General features: G+C 39.6%; 1 protein-coding gene across 4 annotated transcripts in view; it reads right to left on the bottom strand.

The window, feature by feature from the left end:
• Window positions 1-22,855, bottom strand: part of LOC105423285 (agrin) — a 433,811-nt gene that overhangs the window by 8,042 nt on the left and 402,914 nt on the right. For 2 of the 4 annotated variants that reach the window (XM_011632973.3, XM_089079438.1), the window contains 16 exons: window positions 22,504-22,690; window positions 18,003-18,100; window positions 13,869-13,998; window positions 13,165-13,398; window positions 12,237-12,533; window positions 11,854-12,003; window positions 11,336-11,596; window positions 10,883-11,029; window positions 10,282-10,518; window positions 4,260-4,454; window positions 3,422-3,595; window positions 2,730-3,069; window positions 2,183-2,410; window positions 1,284-1,903; window positions 677-1,088; window positions 179-432 (listed from right to left, as the gene is read on the bottom strand). In XM_011632973.3, coding sequence (XP_011631275.2) covers window positions 179-432; window positions 677-1,088; window positions 1,284-1,903; window positions 2,183-2,410; window positions 2,730-3,069; window positions 3,422-3,595; window positions 4,260-4,454; window positions 10,282-10,518; window positions 10,883-11,029; window positions 11,336-11,596; window positions 11,854-12,003; window positions 12,237-12,533; window positions 13,165-13,398; window positions 13,869-13,998; window positions 18,003-18,100; window positions 22,504-22,690 — 3,964 coding nt within the window. The remainder of the gene's footprint in view (window positions 1-178; window positions 433-676; window positions 1,089-1,283; window positions 1,904-2,182; window positions 2,411-2,729; window positions 3,070-3,421; window positions 3,596-4,259; window positions 4,455-10,281; window positions 10,519-10,882; window positions 11,030-11,335; window positions 11,597-11,853; window positions 12,004-12,236; window positions 12,534-13,164; window positions 13,399-13,868; window positions 13,999-18,002; window positions 18,101-22,503; window positions 22,691-22,855) is intronic. The other 2 variants (XM_089079439.1, XM_089079440.1) reach the window with 2 other exon arrangements.

The raw sequence follows: 22,855 nt of genomic DNA, 5'->3' as shown, positions 1-22,855 counted from the left end.
ATACATAAGATTATTAAAAAATTTATAGCTGTAAATTTTATTGTTATATTTTTATAATCATTATATCATAAGTAAATTTATGCGACTTTATAGATAAAAGAGAGTAAGAAAATATACATATAAAAAAATATAAGCTAAATGTATTAAAAAATAATGAAATTGCAAGGAGGAAACTTACAGAATTCGCAATGTAAGCCGTTGTAACCACTGGCGCATTTGCAGAGATAACTGTTCAGAAGTGGAAGGCAGACTCCGCCATTATGGCAAGGATTCTCGTTACTGGGACACGGTAGACCATCGTAAATTTCCGTGTTGTGTTGAGTAACGTTCACGGCGAGATTTTGATACGTCTTGCCATTTACCATTAGCCTTTGCACAGCGCCTACTAATCCGGTCCAGGCTCCAGAGAGGCGATGAACTTCTCGCCAATGTCTAGAAAAGCAAGCATGATCATCGCTGTTCAGGCAATAAATCGGAAATATAAATATATTTTTTTACATAATCAAATCGGCATTATGATATATATATATATATATATATATATATATATATATATATATATACATACACGATAAATATTATAATAAAGGCAACAATATGATTGCAAAAATATAGAAAATTGATGTGTGAAAATAGATAATATAATTCAAAAGACAACACGATAAAAATAACTTACTTGACGCCACCGACGTAAAGTGGCATTTCCAGATTCAATTCCGTAAGAGGACTCCCGGATAATCCTCTGGCGACGGTTCCATCGTCGAGCTGAAGAACACCCTCTCTGCCGAGTCTGTTGATCCTCACACAGTGCCACATGTCTTTACTGACGGGATCCGGCGACGTGATGTTCGCGATACCGCTACCGAGATTGAATCTAAACTCTAGCCTGCCGTGAACGAGGTTCAGACTAATGAAGTCACCCCTGCCGTTATTCAGCTGCCCGTTATAGAGCAGAAGACCGTCATTTGCGCGCGTGAGGAACCATAATTCGATGGAGAACGCTTTCGCGACGCCTTCCAGGCAGGGTAGCTCCAGATATCCATTCCCATTCATCTCGGGGATCAATAATTCTGTCAGTTCAGCATCCACTGAAAAAATAATAATGATGTAAAATATTATTTAGAAAATTATAATAAAAACATATCAACATTTTTCTTTACTAAAAATTATTATTGGATAATTAATATTATTTGTGTGTTAATAGAAAGGAAAAAAAATAAGATTACTTAGTAAAAAACTGTTGATCTAATTTTCCAAGAATTTTTTGAATAGTTTATACTTACGGATTTCACAGTGTTCGCCAGTTCTACCGGGTGGACACTTGCACACGTATCCTCCCTGTGGAAGAATGTCACAAGTGGCACCGTGCTGGCAAGGCTCGCCGATGCACGGGTCCAGCGATTCCTCGCAATTCCTGCCGGTGAATTGTGGTGGACATATGCATCTGTACTCCGGTGGTTCGTATTTCTCCACCGCATAATTGCCATGATCATAATTGTTCTCGTATTCAAGTTCGTAATCGTAATCGCACTTGTTGGTAACGCAGCGCCTTTTCGTGTTCTTCTTGATCCTTTTCTGATCGATCGACGTGCAATGCGAACCTCTGCATCTAACTATATTTACCCCGGTGCTTTTGTTGCCTCTGTTATTTCTGTTTTTACCCCTTTTCTGCATTCTTCTGCAATCCCGGCCGTTGCACAGGTCCTCCTCGAAGATCGGTTGGCAGGTTGCGCCATTCTGACAGGGCAGATTGGCGCATGCGTTATCACCGCATTCCTTCACACGATAACTCTCGAGAACGTCTTTGTCCCAGCCCATGTGGAGATCTACATTGATCCGATTGATCTTCAACTTGCGTATACAGCCCAGAAGACCATGATTGGTGCCGATGTTATCGTAGACCCTATTTAAGAATTTATAATCTTGTTCAACCGTTCAATTTTTAACATTTCAATCTGCAGCTGGAAGAACGCTAATTAAAATTTTTTCAACTAAGATGATAAAAATGAGCAATTTTCAAGAAGTTTTTTTAAAAGAACGGAAACTTTCTTCTCTCGCTAAAACATTTTGTGTTTAAGTTTAATTTATATTTCAGAATTTTATAATTAACGTAGAGCTAACAATATTCAAGATATAATGATATGAGAAATGCGATGCAAAAGAATTTTTTTGCGGATATTACTTAGTGTAATTGGTCGGCATATTTCCGATGAAGGTGTCTTGATTCAAGTCCAAAGACTTCAGCATTCCCTGACTTTGTCCAGCCACGTCTTCACCGTCATTAAAAATCAGTACACCGTCCTTATGGTACCTCTTAGCCGCTACTCTGTGGAAGGTTTTCATGGTCACCTTTTCCGGTGACGTGAGCACCACGGGTCCATTTCCCAAGTTATATCTAAACTGTACATATCTGAAGAGGACAGTCACAAATTCATAAGATATACAAGTCAGATACATCAGTATTGTTAAATTAATCAACGGTATAGTTCTTGTATCTTTCTTTTACTTTTGTATTCTTTGGCAAATAATTACGTAAAATCAATTCTGTACAAATGGCTAACTTGATCATCTTGGTATTTTGTATTTCAAATACGCTACAGTAATTCTATAAAAATGTCTGTATTAAATTACACAAGACAAACAAAATTGGATCTCTACATGTGATTGCCTGTTGCCTTCAAAAGAAACATTTTTGGAATTAATGATTTATCGTGATGAAGAGTACCAACCCATCGACAATGGCCAGCGAGACAAAATCGCCGGTGCCGTCGTTTTTCTGCTGATTGTACAGTATAATTCCGTTGTCTGCGTACGTTTTGAACTCAACCTCGATGCTGAATTTGTGATACGCTTTCAACCGATTCATCCTGACATAGCTTTTGCCGTCAAAGGAAGGTATCTCGTAATCCCGCTTGTTGATCTCCTCGTCGCACAGCAGCCCGGTGTAATTTGGTCGACAGATACAGACGAAAGTTGAGCTGGGTAAGTCGATGCAGGTCGAGGTCATATGGCAAGGATAAGAGAGACACGCGCGAAATTCCTCGGTTGGCGTCACCGGCACATAATTGGCTAACGAATGATGAAGCAAAAGTTAATCTTAGTCCAACTGTGACGTGGCGATGTTGATAATTCAGCGAATAAAGATCGAGGTTGCGAACGATCGAATATCGGAAAGTTCGAACAAGTTAACATTTTCAGGACTACAAACTTTCCTATTTAAGCTATTCTCCTAATATTAATTCTATTTATTATTATTAATAAACATTTGTTTAATTAATTTTGAATTATTGAATCAAAAATCAATTTTAGAAATTTTGCTTTCAATAAAAGTTCATAAGAAATTGCTGATTTGTTCAATAGAATATTCTGTGAGAAAAATTCAAAAGTGTTGTGAATAAGGTGTTGTTAAATCGAGACTTACCGAAACATTCTTGTCGATCGCTGGTTTCCGCGTAGCCCTCGGAACAGATACAGCCGCCGTTTGAACATTCGCTGTTCGGAATAGTGCAATCCTTGTCATCGGTGCAAAGATCACCTAGAAGAGCGGTGACCACTCGAATCGTCGCCGGCGTCGGTCGATACGCCGCGGCCACTCCTGTGAGAGTTAAATTTTCGCTTACTGTTACTATTTAAAAAACGATTAAACAGATAAGAAAGAACAAATTTTAGAACTGTCAAGGATTTTCTAGTTGCAATTAAATTATTTTCTGGAGCTATCTCGAAAAGGTAAATATAATTTTAATACGATTTTATCAAGAAATATAGTTGATATATTTATCAGTTCATTGAACTAATGCTAGTTCATTGGACTAATTCATTGGGCTCCGCGAATAGATACGCAATGGATTTTGAATTATTTAATGTGGATGTAGAATTAAATAAATTTCTGCAATTTTCGCGTTGCCAAGTATTATCGCGCCCCGCATTTCAAGCGTTGCAAGCAATTTTGAAGCATTAAGCGTTTTGATCGTGTTAATCCACAATTAACAATAAATCAATAATATGGTTAATGAAGTAATACGCGACATTACAAATTTATCTAATTAATTATTAATCGCTTTAATGCGATGATTTAGTGACCATTTCCGTATTCCGAAATGTTTTAGAACCCTCAATAAAAGTTGGAGTCTCCAAAAAAGTTTAATAAAATTTTTTGAAAAACAAGTTAAAATATTTTGCTTCCTTTTATTTTTCTGAAAGAAGATATATGAGAAGAGGAATGATCCGTGAATAATTTTTAGGGGAATGTTTTTCTTTACCATGTTTTAAGTTATCTCTGTCGATGGTGATGGTTTCTTGATGAGCTCGGTGGGTGTAATAATATCGTGGGTCCGGCTCCGGTACCAAGAGATGCCGTGTGGATTTGGACAATGGAGAAATGGCGGCCGCTGGTTGAGTGTACTGTACAGCTGTGTATCTCTTAACGGGGAAGTCCGTGTTAACCATAGGATCGTCTGAAAATGTTTGCGAATTTCGTTTCTGCCATTATTTTCCCTCTTCGCGTTCTCCATCGAGAAATTTCGTTTATATCAGAGCTTGTAATCGGAGTTTTCTCTTCATCAAGCAATCTCTTTATTAATAATAGCAAGAGAATTAATAAAGAACAACAAATTACAAATAAATAAATTATATTCAAATATATATTTTTATCTTTATTTTACTTATATTACTGTTTTAAGAGAAAAATTAAACTGAGAAATTTTAAAGATTATAAATACAAAATATAATTAAAAGCATTAATCTGAAAATCAATCGTAAGCTCTGATTTTAATTACATTGAATCAATTACGTTTTTGCAAGAGTTAATTTTGATCATGTAATATGCGATAATATTATTCACCAAATAGGATTTGCGTTTTATCATTGCTTATGTAATGTTTATGCGTGTATAATGAAATTTTATTACATATAAAAAAAAAGACAACTAATTCTTCTCATTAAAAGTTATAACGATGTTGTCATGTATGAGTATATATGATTATAAAACTGTAAGGAGAAAAAATGTTCCCTCTGCTTGGATCTCTGTTAATTAATTTTAAAATAAAGTTTTCTTATCTATTTTTCACAGAGAAAAATTTGCAGAAATAATTGATATTGATTTTCATTTCATTTTTAAAGGTAAACAAAAATACGCGATATTCCGGCACACGTTTTACGCATTACGGAAAGAGTTTACGTGATAATTAAAGACAAAGTAAACAGAAAATGAATGGAAATTAAGTTCAGTTTAAATTTAATTATTAAAATTTGTTTAAGTGTGAGTGATTCTCATAGATCGATCCATCCATGCTTCGAAAAATCTCAACGGAAAGAATAAAGTCTCTGGAGTCGTTCGCTGAGTTTCTTATAACGATTTAAGTTGCAATCCTAAAAGCTACATCCGCGGAAACTTTAAGGAAAACTTGAGAACCGTTTCAGAAACTGCCTGCTAATCTCGTAGGGCGTGCACCCTCAGTACTCCGTAACCCTGTTTCTCCTCTCTTTCAGTGAATGATTTGCCTTAAAAATGCAATGAGTACGAATAAACGCAATCTCTGTATTTCCTAGCTTCAATCTGGTAGATCTTCACTTTTCTTTTCTTCTCATGGGAAATGAAGGGAACGTTACGAGAAACTTCGTGGAAATCGAGTTAGTTCTCTCGACGAGAAGTTGATGAAAGGGAGTGTCCTATTTCAATTAACACTAAGGTCTCCTAGTGTAGGATATTGTATTGTTTATATCTTTGTGAACACAAGCGTTTTTACTTTGCGTTTTCGATCGATCTTGTCTCCGGATTAGATTCTGACGCTTCAGATTAGAACTAAATTATGCAACTACGAGAGTTCCGATTACGCGTCAATGTCTACAGAGCACATTTACGAAATTTCACAGAACGTTTTATAAACTTATCTCATTTTATTTTCATTATCTCATTTCTGTTTGCGTGGAAAGGATTTGCGCCATTCCGATACTCGAACGCCCTCAAAGATGGGCGCGCGACGACGACAACGGTGGCGTTTCTCTAAATAATGAAAATCGAAAAGCTAATTCTGTCGGCACGGGGTAACGCGAAACTGTTAACAGGAGTCGCAGCGGCCTTAATGGGATTTTAATTACTTTCCAATTGTCGCGTTGCTTCCTATTATTGCCTGTCGAGGACTTCCGTTTATTTTTTTCTCAACAATCGCCCGCCATCCACCCCCCTCTCTCTCTCTCTCTTTCTCACTCTCTCTTCGGATGAATCTCTTTTCCGAGCCCACTCTCTCGCGCGTCCAACAATCCGCTTATTTGTTTTCGTATAATCGATTCGTTTATTTACTTCCGTTGCGAGAACGAGCTTTTCTCGTTCTCGCGCGCTGTCGTCGCTGCAAACATCCCCGTCTCTTCTTTTCCTGTGGAATCGCTTCGGTTCATTCAAAGAACAAAGATTTCAACCGATTATGAGAGCAGTAGAATATAACACGGAAATGATCGGAAATTTTAAAATTAGCATATTTCTTTCGTTTTCTACTGATCAAAATTAGAACATATTCGGACAGTTGGTGAGATGTGTCTATTAAAATTGTATATGCTAATATTGCCAGCTGAGAGAGTAATTAAAAACTCGATTGTCTATTAAAAGATTTTTTAATTAACGGGATTTTTGGTTTTCATTTTGCATACAAAAAGTAACAGCGAATTAATGTTTTTCAATAATGGCTGGCAATTCTTTTCTGAAAATAATTTAATTTTATTCCGCAAAATAAATGTAATGTTTTGCCTTTCTAATTAATTGAGATAAAATTTTAAAAGTTACTTTCAATATTACAATTTATATGTTGAATTGTGTAACTGAACATGAATTAACTTGAGTTTCTGTGCTATAGTAAATTATACGGATTATATTAATTTTTTCATTATTACATTGATTTTCTTGATAATAATTTAATCCAGAGTTTCCCTGACGAATATTTTTATATAAAATGTAAACGTGGATCGCATTCATGATCTGTCCATCTTCATTCTTTTCATTATTCTAGTACGCGACTTCGATATTCTCGCTTTTCGATAATAATTCGATCATCGTAATTCACGCTTGCATCAAACGTATCGCACACTTGCAGGACATCCGGCGACTACATCGTCGCCGATCTACTAGGATTCTCTAGAGGGATATCTCACGGCACAGCGGGTCTTCTTTCGCGCAGGAAGTGAGTCGGCCGCCACGAGAAATTACGGCATGCATTATTTACCAGGATCCAAAGTACCGGCGTCCATATCGTCCTGTCGTTTAGCCCCCCTGCCCTCCCTCCTCTTGCCATCGTTCTCACTTCGATCTAGAGATTGACGGAGGCGAACCAAGAAGAGTACATCGAACGGCAAGGAATCTTCTTGACCACCCGACGAGGTCGGCACACATTCGATGAAAATTACTGCTACAGCGAAGCTGAGGGGAGGAACAGCGAAGAAACAGTGGGTAAGAGGAGAAGACGGTAGAGAGGAGAGGAAAGTAGAGAGTAGAGAGAGTAGAGTAGAGAGAGTCCTTCGTGAGGACGGCATAATCTGATTTATGTTTGACTCCGAGGACGAGCCCCGAAGAACTTTTTAAGAGATTGACTTTCAGCGAGAAAGCCCAGGCCGGCTGAAAGTGAGGAGGGAGGGCGATGGGGGAGGGAGGATGGGAGAGAGGCTGAGCAATCGAAAATAAGGGGTTCGCGGGGCGAGCGAGAGACTTTAATAGATTCCGACGTTTCGCTTCGCGAACTTCGTCAGGGGTTCGGAATATCTTGAGAAGTGCGAGGAAAGAGGAAGAGCGGGGAGGAGAGGAGGGGAGGAGGAGAAGGAGGATCTCTCTTTCTTCCGTACTTTTTGCATGGTTTATCGCAATGCGCGAGCTAGATTCGCCGATCTGATTGAGTCGGGCTCCGAATTTAATGCCGGAATAATCAACGGTCCGCGAAATTAGATCGCGATCGCGGCCGTTCTTCTCTCCGGGATTGTTTGTAATTAGTTGAGGAACTCTCGCTAATGATGCGTGCGCTCGTTACATCTATCGCCGGGTTCGCAGGAAGAGAGCGAACAATCGATTACGCAGTACCGGAGTAATCATGTGGAAAAGCTTCGAGTTTTGGAACAACATAATTCTTCGAAAATAGAGTGGCTCAAATAAAATAGAATAAGAGCTCTCCACCGTAAAAAGTAAATTTCGCGTCTGCTTCTGCGAGATGCAGAGTAGGCTACCGTCTGCAATAAATCTTAATCTGCGAATCAACGGGAGACACTCAGTCGCCGTCGTTTCTTCTAATAACCACAGAGGAGTCTCTCTCTCAGTGGTGACGATATCTCTCCTCCACTGAAACTTTCTAATTCCCTCCCAGGAAGAAAATAATGCCGGCCGAGAAATATCGAGTAAAACTCTCACGACTGACAATTTCAAATGAAACTTTGTCGCCCGTACCTTTTCGCAGGGGTGGAGTGGAGAGGGAGTGGTAAGGGAGTTATGCGAGTCACGCGAGTTTAATGCTCGCGGCTGGACCGCCGGACCGTTGCCAGTTACCGTTTTCTGGATGTCGGATTCTTCTCTTCTGAAGACACGTCCCACGGGCGCCACTTAAGACGAGATCACACTGGAAGTCCGCGGTGATTTAGTTAAAACCACCTTCGGCGCTCGCTCAGTTTCGCGAGTTAACATTCGCCAACTTTCTTTACGTGCGAACGCGACGGTTGGTACACCTCCGGGAATGCTTTAACATGACTCCGACCGAGCGAACTTAACTGCACACTTACATTCTTCCAATGGCTCTATATCACTCTCAAGCAATCACCATCAATCATCGAGCAGATCGGAAGCTACTACAGCGATGAAAAACGCGAATCAAATATATATATATATTAAAAATAATATAAATATATATATATATATATATATTTTATTTAAATATATATATATATATATATATATTTAAATACGCGTATAATAATTTTAAGTAATTAATTAAAATAATAATTGTTTTAAAATTAAAAAATAAACCTTTATATATCACCGTCTACGTTAATTTCACCGTTCTTAGATTTATTTCATTTGTACCTCTTGCATAAATTTTTGATTGGAAATGTCGATGCAGGCGAGCTGAGTGCAATGATTAGGTGGTTTGATTATGTGCTTTTATCGAGAAAATTGTCAAGTAAGTTTGTATCAGCACTTGAACTTGAGTTCAAGTGGCTCACTTTGCTTTCTTTCTTCCTCTTCCTTATTTTCAACATTCGCCGCTATTTGCGACATATTAATCACAAGTGTTATTCACGAAAACAGGACAAGGACGCGCGATTGATTAAGAAAGCAAGCAAAGTAATAACTGCTGACGTTCCGATGTTGCGGGTGCGGGGGTTACAAACATATACATGTCAGTAGAAACTTGATGAGTTTATTATAATTTTTGGATACAAAGTGGACTACTGGTTAGTTCTTCTAGGGCAAGCTGGGCATTTTTTTTTTATCAGATTTCTCCGCAAAGAGAGAATTTACTGACGCTGTCCTTTTGGCTTATTTTATTCTCGATCTCTGTCGTGATTAACAACGTTCTCTATTTGAACAATCTAAATTGTTATAAATCGATGTCACAGAGTTGTGCGCGGCCGTCCGATTGCTTTATTAGGCCACGGCTCTATCAAGTCGTTCTCGAGGGATCTCTGTTCCTGACGATAACAATTATTCATTGTGTACTTAAATTCTTCCGTATTGTACAAATTTTTCATTTCCTGATAACTCCTGAGTGATGATTGTATCTGTTGGTCCTAACTCTCGTTATCTAAAACCTCCTGATTAATTTACAGAACAATGAGCCGCCAAATCACAGAGCCGCCAAATCACACGCCATTACTACAGACTTGGAGCAACTCAACGTACAACAATACACCGTAATTATCTTCGGAGGTCATCTATACGCTCGACGAGCATGTTACCCCCTCTCTTCTACGTTTCTCGTTTCAAATTTAGCCCTGTCCTCGAGTGTTCTACCACCGACGCGTTTATCTCTGTTAACATCGCTATACAATTAGGCATATTCTTCTCGACTACGAGTTACGAGCACCGGTTTTGCTTATCTAACTACGAGTTGATTTCGCTACCGCGTTATCCGCAGCTTCTCTTCTAAGGGGTATATACGATCTCGTTACAAACCGCGATGACTATCCGTGATTTTCCAGGGCGCGCCTGTTTTCGAGGTGTGTATGTGTGCGTGTCTCTCTCGCTTCCTCTCTCTTTCTCTCAGTAGCGCAGGACGAAAAGCGATCTGTTCGGCGGAGTACGTTCAGTGAACCCACCTCTGCAGTGGCCGAAGGCCTGAGTGACCACGTCGGCCTGGTGACGGCACGCGTAGAGCCGCAGCTCGCACTCGTTGTCGTAGGTCTGCCCGTCGCTGCCGCACACCGGCACGGACGGCACGTCCGCCGGGCAGGCGGACGGACAGACGCAATGCACGCCGCCGATCTCCGTGCAGTGGCCGCCCGAGTAGCACTCCAGCTCGTTGCAGGTCATCGGTACGGGCGGTATCATGTCCGCTGCGGAGCAAAGCGGATTACAGCGCGGGGTGTTAATAAAATTACACCGTCGTTGCGAGACGACGAGACTGCTCCGACTACTCCGTGAGGTCTACTCGTGAAGTCTACCTCGAGCGCGTTAAAATGTTATCCCGGCGTGTTCCGCGGTCATGGAATAAACAATGTTCGACACGTGTCGAGTTAGGCGGACTTGCCTTTAGAATAAAACGCGCGTATATTTCGATGTATGTTGTATATTAAAATAAGGGAAGAATCTCCTGTCTGTTTTTTTTTCTTTTTATTGCTGTGAGAGGCATCAAGGTTTATTATTAAATTTTAGTAAACGGTGAATTTGATAAATTCGCATTATTATTACATGTGATACCTGAGTAACAGCCGGTAGACGTGAGTATCTTGTTATGGTCATTGCAAATCGTGCACTTCTGTCCCTGGATATCAGGCTTACAGACGCAACGTCCTGTCATTTGTTCGCAGTCCTCTCTGACGGAACCGAATAGCGAACAGCCGCACGCTGTATTCAGAAAAAAAGTTGATTTACGTTAATTTTTCCGTGAGAATTAATATGAAGAATAAATTCACTGATCACTTAACAACACATATGTCAACAATTAATAATAAAAAGACAACCCGTACATACTAAAATGAAATTTTTCAGGCTTTGATTAATTCGAAGAAAATATACCCTAAATATATTTTACGTTTATAAATTACGCTTGTGACGACATTGTTTTTACATAATGCACCACGTATGTGCATGTCAAATGATTACACGAGTGAACAGTGGAGAACTGTGGAATGTACTGATCTCCAATCTTACGTATGCATCCTTGATGACCCTCGCTTATCTTCGGCAATCCCCAGTAACCCGGCATACACCTATCGCACTTGAGTCCGCCTACACCCGGCCTGCACTCGCATTGACCGGTTTCCGGGTTACAGGTGTCGGACACGCTGCCAAGGCGGTTGCAACCGCATAAACTCGGGCAGCCCGCACCGTCTGGACCGAGCGCGGCGGTTTTCCCATCCGGACAGCAGCCGTGCCACGAGTCCGCGCATTTTACCACCTGGATACCGTGAACTGGAAAAAAAACGTACCAACTATGAGCGTCGTGGAAACTTATACGAGACACCTTGATCCTGTGGCGCAACTTCCTCGAGTGGATCTCGAGAAGAAATGCTCCTGCGCATATCAGTTCTTAGGGATATCAATATTATAGATGTGATATTTATAAAAGTTAATATGATATATTTGAATATTCGTGTAATTATGAAGAATTGCTATTTATCTATATATTAAATATTAGATGAATGTTACGAATATCTTTTTTCGCTGACCTTTCTTGCAGCAGCGAGCGAACCGCATTGTCTGATGGCAATAACTATTGCTAGGACAGTCTTTGCGTTCTGGTCCACTACCGCAGTCGTACTCTTTGCCCTCGGAGTCCACCAACGGAGGATCACCGTTGCAAGGCTTGACTTCCATACCTGAACATTGTTACATGAACAAAAACAGTTTTAGTATCGTTATCTACCGATCACTAACTTATGATAAAGAACGATTTCTATTGACAAAACTTATTCATCGTCCAAATTAATTTATTAGTGAAAAGCTCAATAAAAGCATAGGAAGTTAATTGCTAAAAGGCAATTTCGTCCATTTCATCCATTGTCTAATAATTTGACTTCTAATTGATCTTCTCTTCGAGGGACTTCCGAACCTTGGCAGAGATCGAGAGGCCGCAGCCTCAGCTCCTGTTGTCTCTGGCAAGCCTCCATCTTCATGGCGCAAAGGGAGGAGTACATCTTGAGGTCGCTGCCGCAGACGGACCGCAGGTTCTCCTGTGAGATGGAGGCGCAGTCAAACCTGCAGCTGCACCTGGGAAACTTGTCCGGGCCGAGCTCGCAGGTCGCCTCGAAGTCACAGTGAATATCCTTGCACGCCTCGCGCTCCTGCGTGCTAGTCACGTCTGCGATGGTGGTGGCCACGCGAGTCACCGCGGGCGTCGACTTGGTTGCTGTTAGAAGCGGTTAGACAGCGGTTTATTGTTATTGTTAGAGCGTCAGGCAGGCGAAATCGTTAATGACATGCGGTTAACGCAATCCGGATCGGCATTAAAGGTTCTTGGCGCTCTAACGAGCGCCTAGCTGCTGATCGCGACCGTCCCGAGCGAGCTATTTTCAATTACGTCGTCTTGTATACGGGAGCGGCAACTTCTAAATGTTACAGAGGAGACATGTGCGAGATGTCTAAACGTCTTTAGAACTTCATAAGCGCCTCGAGCATCAGCACAAAGGGGATCGTGTTGCGTCAGGCACTCAAACTCGTTGTCAAGCCACAACGGCTTTTCATTAAATGTTGTCTGAGAAGTACAGCACACCAAGTACCTCTTAGTATCAAATATTGCACGTGTCAACCGTGCTGCAACTGATCTTAAATCTTAAAGTTAAAATGCAAATAAGATTTACGCTTGATTCGCTACATTTTTATCGCTCGATGTCACGAGCTTTACGCGGTTGTATTTTCGCTATCAAAATTTTACTTGGCGCCTTCGGCTGTACCACGCTCGCATTGCGGTCGTGGATTAACTGCGGGAGAATCTCCGCGAATGAAAATTAAGGGGCGGGTATATAATTTTGGAAACGTACTCAACGCTGCTGCGGCCAATCTGTCGGTGCAGTCTCCATAAAATGTGACGTGCAACGCCGGCAACTTGGGATCCCTGCCGCAGGCCGCCCGCTGCAGCTCGCACTCGGACTGATAAGTTTTCGCGTCGCTACCGCAAACGAGTTCGCCGCTGCTTTCCGGACAGACTTTCGGGCACATGCACACACCCGCCACGCAATGCGCCCCATGATCGCATTTTACTCTCGCGCACATTTCTGGAAAATTTTTTCTCTTCTTAGCTCGATCGCAGCAGTGAATCATTATTATAAATCCTGAAATCTCCAAGCAAGGCAAGAAGTCTTCGAAACTTCTTACTTCTTACTATTTTGAAAATTTCAAGATTATAATTCTTTTGACGTCTTAAAAATTAAATTTTACTGAAATATTTATATTCATATAAAAAAATATATAGGTATAAATATTTCGGTAAAATTTAATTTTTAAGATATCGAAAGAATTTTTCTTATTATTTTATTAATGTAATATCCTTGATTATTTATGTTATTATAGTATTACGCCATTATTATTATGTACATATTATATAAAATATTATAATTACTATATTATGTATATACATTTGTAAATATCAGATTGAAAAGAGGAAGAAGGGGATTGTTTTATTTAGTCGCGGTATCATTGCACTAGCTGTCGTGTTTATAAGACTTGTAAAATATATGTTGCTTACCGCAGTCACCTACGTAGCTAATGGTGATGAGGGTTTCGCTTTTGCATGATGCCCTTTTCAAGGCGCATTCGTTATCGTACGTCACTCTATCAGATCCGCAAACCTTTTCTGCTCCCGCTGGTTCCTTCACCTGCGCATAATTATGAATTTGACTTGCTGTAATAAATCACCATAAAATTGGAAATGGCAATGCGAGATTAAACGAATTTAATCTTAAAAACAGAATCCTTTCTTTGCGATATCCAAAAATGCGATTAGCGTGAATTTTATTTTTTATTTTTTTTTAAAATGATAGTTTTTAGCGTGAATGATGATAAAAAGAAAATATACACGCATATAGCTTTTATATAACTTTTTAATACGCTATTTGCTTTATGTCCTTCCATTACTACCCTGTCCTTTCATATAGTACAAGGATTTTCGCTCAAAAATGATAAAACAGAACCGCGCGCACGGCAAAGGAGCAGCAAAGAGTAGTATGAAAAATAAAATGAAAAAGCGAAGGAAATTTAAAAGTAGAAGTTGAAAGAGGAAGAGAGAGTGCGTGCCCTACTTGTTGCGCGTTACAGTGGTGCCGAGGGATGCAGGGATACATTTGATGGGCGAGGCTGGGGGATAGGCAGGAAGCGGAGGGATAAGGGCCGCGCGTTGCAATAGCACGGGAAAGAGCGAAACTTAATTAGCACGGCCATCATATTCGCAGCTCCTCTTGTTTGCTTATTACACGCGCGTTTCATGCACTTGCCACCCTTCTCCAGTCGCCATTGTTATATTGGTCAGTCGCATATGTACAGGGTGTGCCGATAAAAGCCACTCCGTAACAGGAATTTACTTCTAAAGCAATTTAGGGATGGCTCTTTCGCAGAAATGTAACGCGTAATTTTAAAACCCGTATTAACGCAATATTAATCCCGATTATTTATAAAACGCGAATATAATTGCTGGTTATTGATTATTGAATTGACCAACGATAAATTTCCGATAATATTTAATACATAATTAATTACAATTAATTGGCAATAAATTAGAATAACTGTCACGAGCACAATTGATAATTTATTTAAGTAATTTGCATCGTCCGTCCGGGACGGAGAATCCAACGTTAATATAATTACGCAAATAGACATTTGATCTAATTGGAATTCGAGAGAAAGGTATTTGCGCGAATGGCTTTGACTGTTCTGTCGAGAAAGATGATGATTATTACTACGGCCGTTCAAAATATAGCCGCATCCGGTATGCAGGGCGGTGGCGGTGAAGTTTCCACTTCTCACGAGGGAAAGAGATAGACAGAGAGAGGGAAAGAGAGACGTCCATACGATTTAGTTGGTTCCCTGTTAAGTTTAATTGACGTCAGTCAGCTCATTTTCTGAGGTTAATCCGCGCGCATGTGGCACGAACCACAGCTCGTGGTTCGTGTTTCATTAAGAGGATTATATGTATGCGCCCGACGCGTTGTTCTCTACGTATAATTATTTTGTCGTGAATTAGGAATAAAACAGTCTGCTTAAAGCCATCATACAAATAAGTCATCATCATCTCTCTCTTAATTATTATCGCGAAAGGACATCGCGATGACTCTGTCGGTTGCGTCACATGATTTCGAAGATATTCGATTTTTTAATTTATTCTTTATCGGAATATGTTTTGCGCTAAAAAATTTAAAAAGATCAGTAAAATCGTAAATGCGTATCAGAGGCTTAATATCGTAGTAGTTTCGATAATTCAAGCGATAATCCACCGCGTAATCAACTTCTCGCGTCATTTCCCACGAAAGCACGTCTCGGAATTCCCACTGCGGGTAGGAAGATCGCGTCGTCGACTCACTGATACTTTCCGATAAGCATCCGTGACCGACTGGCTAGTAGTCTTCTCTCCCGGAAGGTTACCTTACGGGAGTCGTTCGCAAGGCTCCGGTCCTCCGGCACGAAACCTGCCAATCTAATCCTTTTCTCAACTCTTTTTCCCCGACGTTGAACGCATCCCTTATTCCTCTCCAGATCTCCTCACGGACGGCCACGGAATGACATTGAAGGAATTTGGAATTGTTCGCCGTCTCGTCAGCAGGACGCTTCGTGAATCGTGAAATCTGAGCCACTTCGCCTATCACCGTCGGCTGAATTTTCCGCGGAGCTCGCTATCTTGATGAACCAACATACTTCCTATTCTGAATGCATGATCGCCATGACGGTTCGGAAAATGCAAGCGCGCGCATGCGAGAGAGAGAGAGAGAGAGAGAGAGAGAGAGAGAGAGAGAGAGAAAGAGAGAAAGAGAGAGAGAGACTGTAATATCCGCGCATGCAACCGGATACGAAAAATTATTTATCGGAAATCGATCCGGGATAGGCAAATAAATCCGTGGAGATTGAAGTTCCGTGGAAGCGAAACGGATTTTAATGTATCGCCGCGTATCAAATCGTTGCTATCAAGTGATTATTAGCGAAAATAATATAAGCATGAGAATCATCTTAAAAATCGCGAGAAAGTAAACCGATTCGATGGAAGTTTGATTATTTTTGATTATTTTTTTACTACACATTTTCATGGTTTCAGAAGTCAAGATTTTTTTTATACCGGTGCTATGAATTTTTGTAAAAATTGATCGATATGTTTTATATCGATATGTATTACGAAAGTAAGTGCCACTGACTTGCCATACTTTATTTAATATTCCACGTTAAATATACTCACGGCGTCGAGAGATGAAACTCACTCGGTGAAATCATGCGAATACGAGAACAAAATGTTAATTAAATTCTTCTTCTCGTGCATTTATCTCTCCGTCGCGTTGCAGCACCTTGAAATTCTGTTGAAATTTTTGACATTTTGCGAAAGAGCCATTGACTATTGTCGGCCGCGTCTAATGAAACATGAAAACGCCATTCACAGCCACGGAAGAAGGATATAGTAAACCGGCCGCGAAACACCGTTGATGGAAAATCCTGAAAATAGCGCATGCAAATGCCCTCGACCCCTCGTTTCCCCTCGAGCAATCTCCCTCTCTCCCTCACATCGTCACTCTAACGAAGCGGCTTTCTGCTCTTGTGCCGCGCAACATCGAACGGTCTTGAGAAAACGCGAAATATCGCTGCTGACCGAGAATGCACATACGAGTGCAGGCGCGAGCGGGACATTCATCATCGTGAATGAATATTTTACGTCGGTTACGCTAACGAGCGAGCCTTGGCGCGGCAAATCGCCACGAGCATCTCGAAACGACGATGATATTGCAACGTGCGATCGTACCCCGCTTTTCCATTTTTTTCTCGACTGGACAAATTCATATCGATCTTTGGCTAATTACATATGAAAAGAATTTTTATATCAAGATAGATAGTTATATAAAAAAAAGAAAAAAAAATCATATGAGAGAAATTATTGGGAGAAGACAAATTTTTTTTATTAATGTATTTAAGTTGATAGTTGCTTTTTATGCTCGCTGCTAAAAATATTTATGTATGACACGTGCGTTTTTCAATATATTTAAAAATTTTTAGATACTATGATTTATATCACATTTTGCTGGATGTCAGATATTTTTGGAACGCAAAATATTTTGTCAAGATGTTATTAATTTTGCTTTATTTGATTTCAATGTAAAATATACCGCATATATTCAATCTATGAAAAAAGTTTCTTCAATTATAATGAAAATTAATTCAAATTTATTTGAAAGAATTATTACGTGACAAATATATGTAATATTATTTACTGAATTTGAAATTTTGCAAGGGGCTGTCGCGAGTTGAGCGCCATTTCTCTCGATATATTTTCACAGAAATACAAACAAGACAGGTGCGACATTTATAAAATTTCGGTGATTGAAATGGCGCGAATGCAAATGACAATTCAGAATGATCCAAACAACCCAAACATTCGATTTAATATTCCACAATGCATGTCACGTGCTATATTTATGGTTACGTTATTCATTAGAGCGAGCATATGTAATGTGTTTTATTGTGTGTTATTAATATTATGCAGGAATATAAGAAAAATGATGCAGAGTTTTTATCTTTAGCGTGCTAGATAATTTTGAGATATTTACGATGTTATGTAAGAAGATTGAAATTAATTATCGCTATTAAAGATTAATGAATTTTTCATTAATAATACATTTTTTTACAAACTTACCGAAGTTTCGCAGTTCGACGGACAGACGCATTTCGCTTCTCCGCCATTGTCGCTTTCGCATTTGCCATAAAATTCGCACTTCTTTTTCTCGCAGCCATCTGTGAACAGATTTTAGTCAAGATTGAAAATCTATATTGTCTTGCAATAAATCTGTGTGGGTTTAATGCCACATTATTCGACTACCACATTACTTTGGTTTCGTGACATCCGCTGGAGTCACTAATCACACACCATCCCTTGACCATCTAGGCGGAAGCGGATTGGCCCCTGACCACCTCAGGATAACATTAATAAAGATTCTCGCGCGTATTTGCATAACGGCATCCGTTTCGAATGGAATTCTCACGGCAGCGGATGGAAGGGAAAACGGAGGAGTGGGAAAACGGTCGAGACAAAGGGCGGTACCGAAATGTGAGCCGACAGAAGTCGAGAGAGAATGAAAAGAGGGAACGATGAGGGGTGGTTTGCCGGTCGCGAAGTTATCTTTAGAATTCATTGAAATCCACGGCGCGGATATGACGGAGAATGGAGAGAAGAAGAAGAAGAAGGAGAGAACGAGGAGATACGAGGAGTGATTCATCCCTCCCCCCTCGCTGTCGACGTGTCGATGATGCTCGACGGCTTGGGGTGACTTCCCTCTGGTTTTTTTGAAAACGGGCTTGAAAATGGGGCACTGCCAGCGGAGAATCGTCGCGCGAAACGTGACTAGGGATAGGGCGAGGGGAAAGGGTAGGAAGGGGAGAAAGGCAAGAGGAAGCGCATGCATATGCAGCGTGCATGCCGCGGGGTAACAACTCATATGATTTCAACTGTAGAGCGGCCAACCAACGTCGCGAAACCGCCGCGCCGCGCGCAATGCACGAAACCAAATTCTACGGCACGTTTCGCTCGATTTCCTAATGCCGAGATTGGTAATGGAAATCGTCTTCTCTTTCCTTTCCCCTCCTTCTCGTGATTTATGGGGGATCGCGTATCGTTCGGAACTTTCGCTGGCTCAGATGACAAAAATCTATTGTTACTGCAAACTTATTATAGATAAATATTGTAGGACGTTATATGAAATTTTCTATGTATATTCAGTTCAAAGCTATGAATATATGGAAAACGCGCAGTAGAGACGATTATAGAAATTCGAGGAGTTTGATATAACAATATTCTCGAATCTGAAAAAAATTAATATATATATATATATATATATATATATATACCATAAAAAATATATTTTTATATAATATGTATTTTACATATAAATACATAATATATATAGAAAAATGAAAAGGGATCCAATTTCACTGGATATTGAGTGTATGTAGAAATTTATATAACGTTCTATAATACATACATGAAATATGAATTTTTCTAAAATTAATCATTCTTAATCAATTTTAAATGTTTTTGCTCCTGTGCTTTCCTTTACGCTTTCGGATTCATTAACTGTCGTGTTCATTCAATATTAAAAGCAAAACTATCTTTTTCAATGCGTTTACCAAAGATATGAGGAAAGTTCGATAAACCGATAGATATACCATACAGATATACCATCGCGTCGTAGACGCGTTCCTTCCTAGGGAAGATCACTTTCTCCCTTCCTCGTTCCGGCACCTCATTTCATCAGATTTTTTGTGATGGAAATTACTGTTTGTGTTTAGACTAACTCTCGCGAGTACGCGATTTTGTATTCCTCGAACCTTAGAGCCATCAGTCGTGGAAGTTGACGGGAGGATTTGATGGAATCGCTGTTTGGACGTATTCTCATCGGCGCGGGCTTTTGATAAATCTGCCGTCTGATAGCGGAACGCGCTTGTCCGCTTTGTATGTTGACAAGTGGAACTTTTTAATAAAGATGCAAATCAGAAATGTTACGATTTATTTCCGCGCCGAGTTGCAAGACACGAACACGAGTACGAGATATACGTCCGAGAAGTTTGCAGATTGATCTTTCCACCAACTGCGTTAATTTCTTTGTATTTTATTGAAACAGTACTTTATCTTATATTTTTAAACGCTAGTTATTTATATCAATTATTGATTATATATATAATATATATATATATATATATATATATATATATATATATAATACCATACCATTATATATTGAGATTATAAATAAAGAGATTATAAAAATAAATATAAAAGAATTTTTACATAAATGTAACTTTCACTGAATATCCAACATTTGGACCTATCTTTGAAATGTATGCCAGTGATTTCAGAACACTCTGCAATTCACTCGTTCGCGCAGGGTTATCAAGGAATGCTTGTGCGAATATGTGGATGATTTGCGTTGGAAATGAACAGCACTGGGTGTCATCGTGCAATCCTTTCTTGAGACTAATACCGAGTCGTGCGTTTGTTTCGCGTTGAAAAGCGCTTCATTTGCGACTGATTTCCATAAAGACGAGAAGAGGAAGGGTGAAGCCGGGGAGGGAAAACGGGACGAATGACTTTTCTCTCTTGTTTAATTGTGACGATATTCTCGGTTTTACAGACAAAAAAAATTGTTAATAGAAACCTTTTTCGAAATTCAAATATTTAACAATAATATATTTAACATTCAGTTAATGTGCATAATAATGTAATTATATATCAGTTCTTGAGAGAACAAAAATCCACAAAAAATCCAAAAAGATTATACTTTATATGCATATACGTAGTAGATTACAGTTTACGTAATAGTTTACTTACGTAGTAGTTTATTACTTTTTTTTTCGCTGCACGTGCATCCACAACTTTTTGCTCATAGAGATATGATATTCTCCAAGACTTGGCTAGCAAGCCAAAAAGTGCAATCACATCATGATTGTAATCAGAATTGCATGTTCTATGACAAAATCTACCGAACGAAGGCGCAGATCGAAAAGCGATTGAAGAGCGATATTCATCGAATGCTAAGAAAAGATGCAACGAATGGAAAATCGCCCAGGAATTCGGGCCTTTTGAGACCACGGTCCTGATAGTGGCTCGTTCTTCTGGAATATCGAAGGTAGTAGAGGGTAAAGAAGAGGGACGAAGGGGGCGGATTAATAAGAATGAAATTGCAGGGTAGGAGCCAACGTCGTAAAGTACACGGTCGATGAAATCTCCCTCACCATTTCCCGCTCTCCCGCCCTCCCAGGATCGGCGGAGGGCACGGCGTCGTTATTAAAGGCATCGTAGAAAATAATAAAATGAAGATTAATAGCGCGAGCTCGCGTGCAGCCGCGGTGATGCATCGTCGAGTGCAGTATGCATGAAGTTGTTTACGATATCGTCTGGAATTCCTATTGCGAGGGAGGAAACGTGAAGAAAGAAAACGCTCCGCTGCACTATCGCTGAAAATATCTGACGTGAAGCACAGCTTTATCAAACGCGGCACTTGTCATACTTATCCTCATATTTCAGTGCGTTAAAAAGTATTAAATCTCGACAAGAGAAACAGCGCAATTTATTTACGAAATTATAAAAATCATTGTCATATTGGACAGATTTTTTTTTTTCTTACGCAGTTTGCGAATAATAAAAACATCTTCTTTCTCGAATTTCAGTGCCGATTTTTACGGTCGTACCGTTTTATATCGCGTTGTATCGAATATGAGGAAGGAAAAATGCGGACAGACGATCGATGTTTAATTCTAGAGGAACACGCGAAGCCATCGACGTTAATCAAGTTTCATGCCGCTGCGCTACTTAAGATCGTTCAGAAATCCGTTATAAATTCAATTTACTCAGGCCGGATATTCAAATTAGTCGTAGCAAGTTTTAAGTTACCGCCGCTGCTGGGGCGGTTACGCGACCGTATATTAACCCCTGCTGTCCGACCATTCTGGCGTATTAAAATCGCAGATTTGTTCTCTTAACGCCCTACCGCGAGCTGGAAATTATTTTCCGCACTAGATATTAATGCCAATAAGGCACTTGATGTGGGACAATCTGCCGAGTTGGAATTTTAGAATTTTATATGATTAGTTGGGATCTTTTCAAAGAACTCTGCAAGATTTTTTTAAATGATTAATCTGTCGCCAATATTTTTTCCGTGATAAAAGAGCCGATGATATATCGATTAGATAGAAAATTAATGATAAATAAAGTAAACGAAGAAAATTTAGAAAATAAAAATTAGAAAAGAAAAATTAGAAAATAAAAATTAAGATTTCAATATCTAGATTAAATAAGAAAAATTTGATCGTTCATATGTTAACATTACTAGAATCTTTAGCTTACGATGTTGGAATTCATGCTTCTAGTCGCTTTTTTTTTATATTAAGAAACACGCATTAGAAAATTTACAGCAAACAAAGAGATTTTTATAAAAATCTTAGTAAAAATTACTCATTTACATTCCCATTAAATATTTAGTATCAGTTGTAAAATATTACCTAACTAGAATATTACTTATTAATTTTTGTATATTATTATCTTAGAGTCGCAATGTTTAATCGCATGTGTGAATTGGCTGACGATAGTGTGTTTGCAGACGGTGTGCATAATCCCGTTTAAATTTGTTTTCAGTACTACTCACTGCACAATCCTCGGTACAGAACGCGTATCTCCCGTCGATATTGACATGCCTCCAGGTGAAGCTTGCACTCGTTGCTATAGCTGATGCCATCATCGCCGCACACGGGTTGAAATTCTGCCGGACAAGTTGGACATTCGCACACAGCATTGCCGCCGTTCTCCGCGCAAATTGCGCCCCATTGACACACCTGTGAACCGAATAATCATACACGGAATTACATGCAACGTATCATTACGTAACACGAAAAGCTACCCGCCATTCATTTTGTTTTTCCATTTTATTAATTAAGCACGCTTAAGTTGCCAATTTGCTGATGTTTAATTCACAGCATTAATTTATTGGACGTAGTATT

This window comes from Pogonomyrmex barbatus, unplaced genomic scaffold (genome assembly GCF_055798465.1).
Source record: "Pogonomyrmex barbatus isolate J1 unplaced genomic scaffold, ASM5579846v1 scaffold3, whole genome shotgun sequence".
NCBI lineage: Eukaryota > Metazoa > Arthropoda > Insecta > Hymenoptera > Formicidae > Pogonomyrmex > Pogonomyrmex barbatus.
This window is presented reverse-complemented; position numbering and strand designations above follow the sequence as displayed.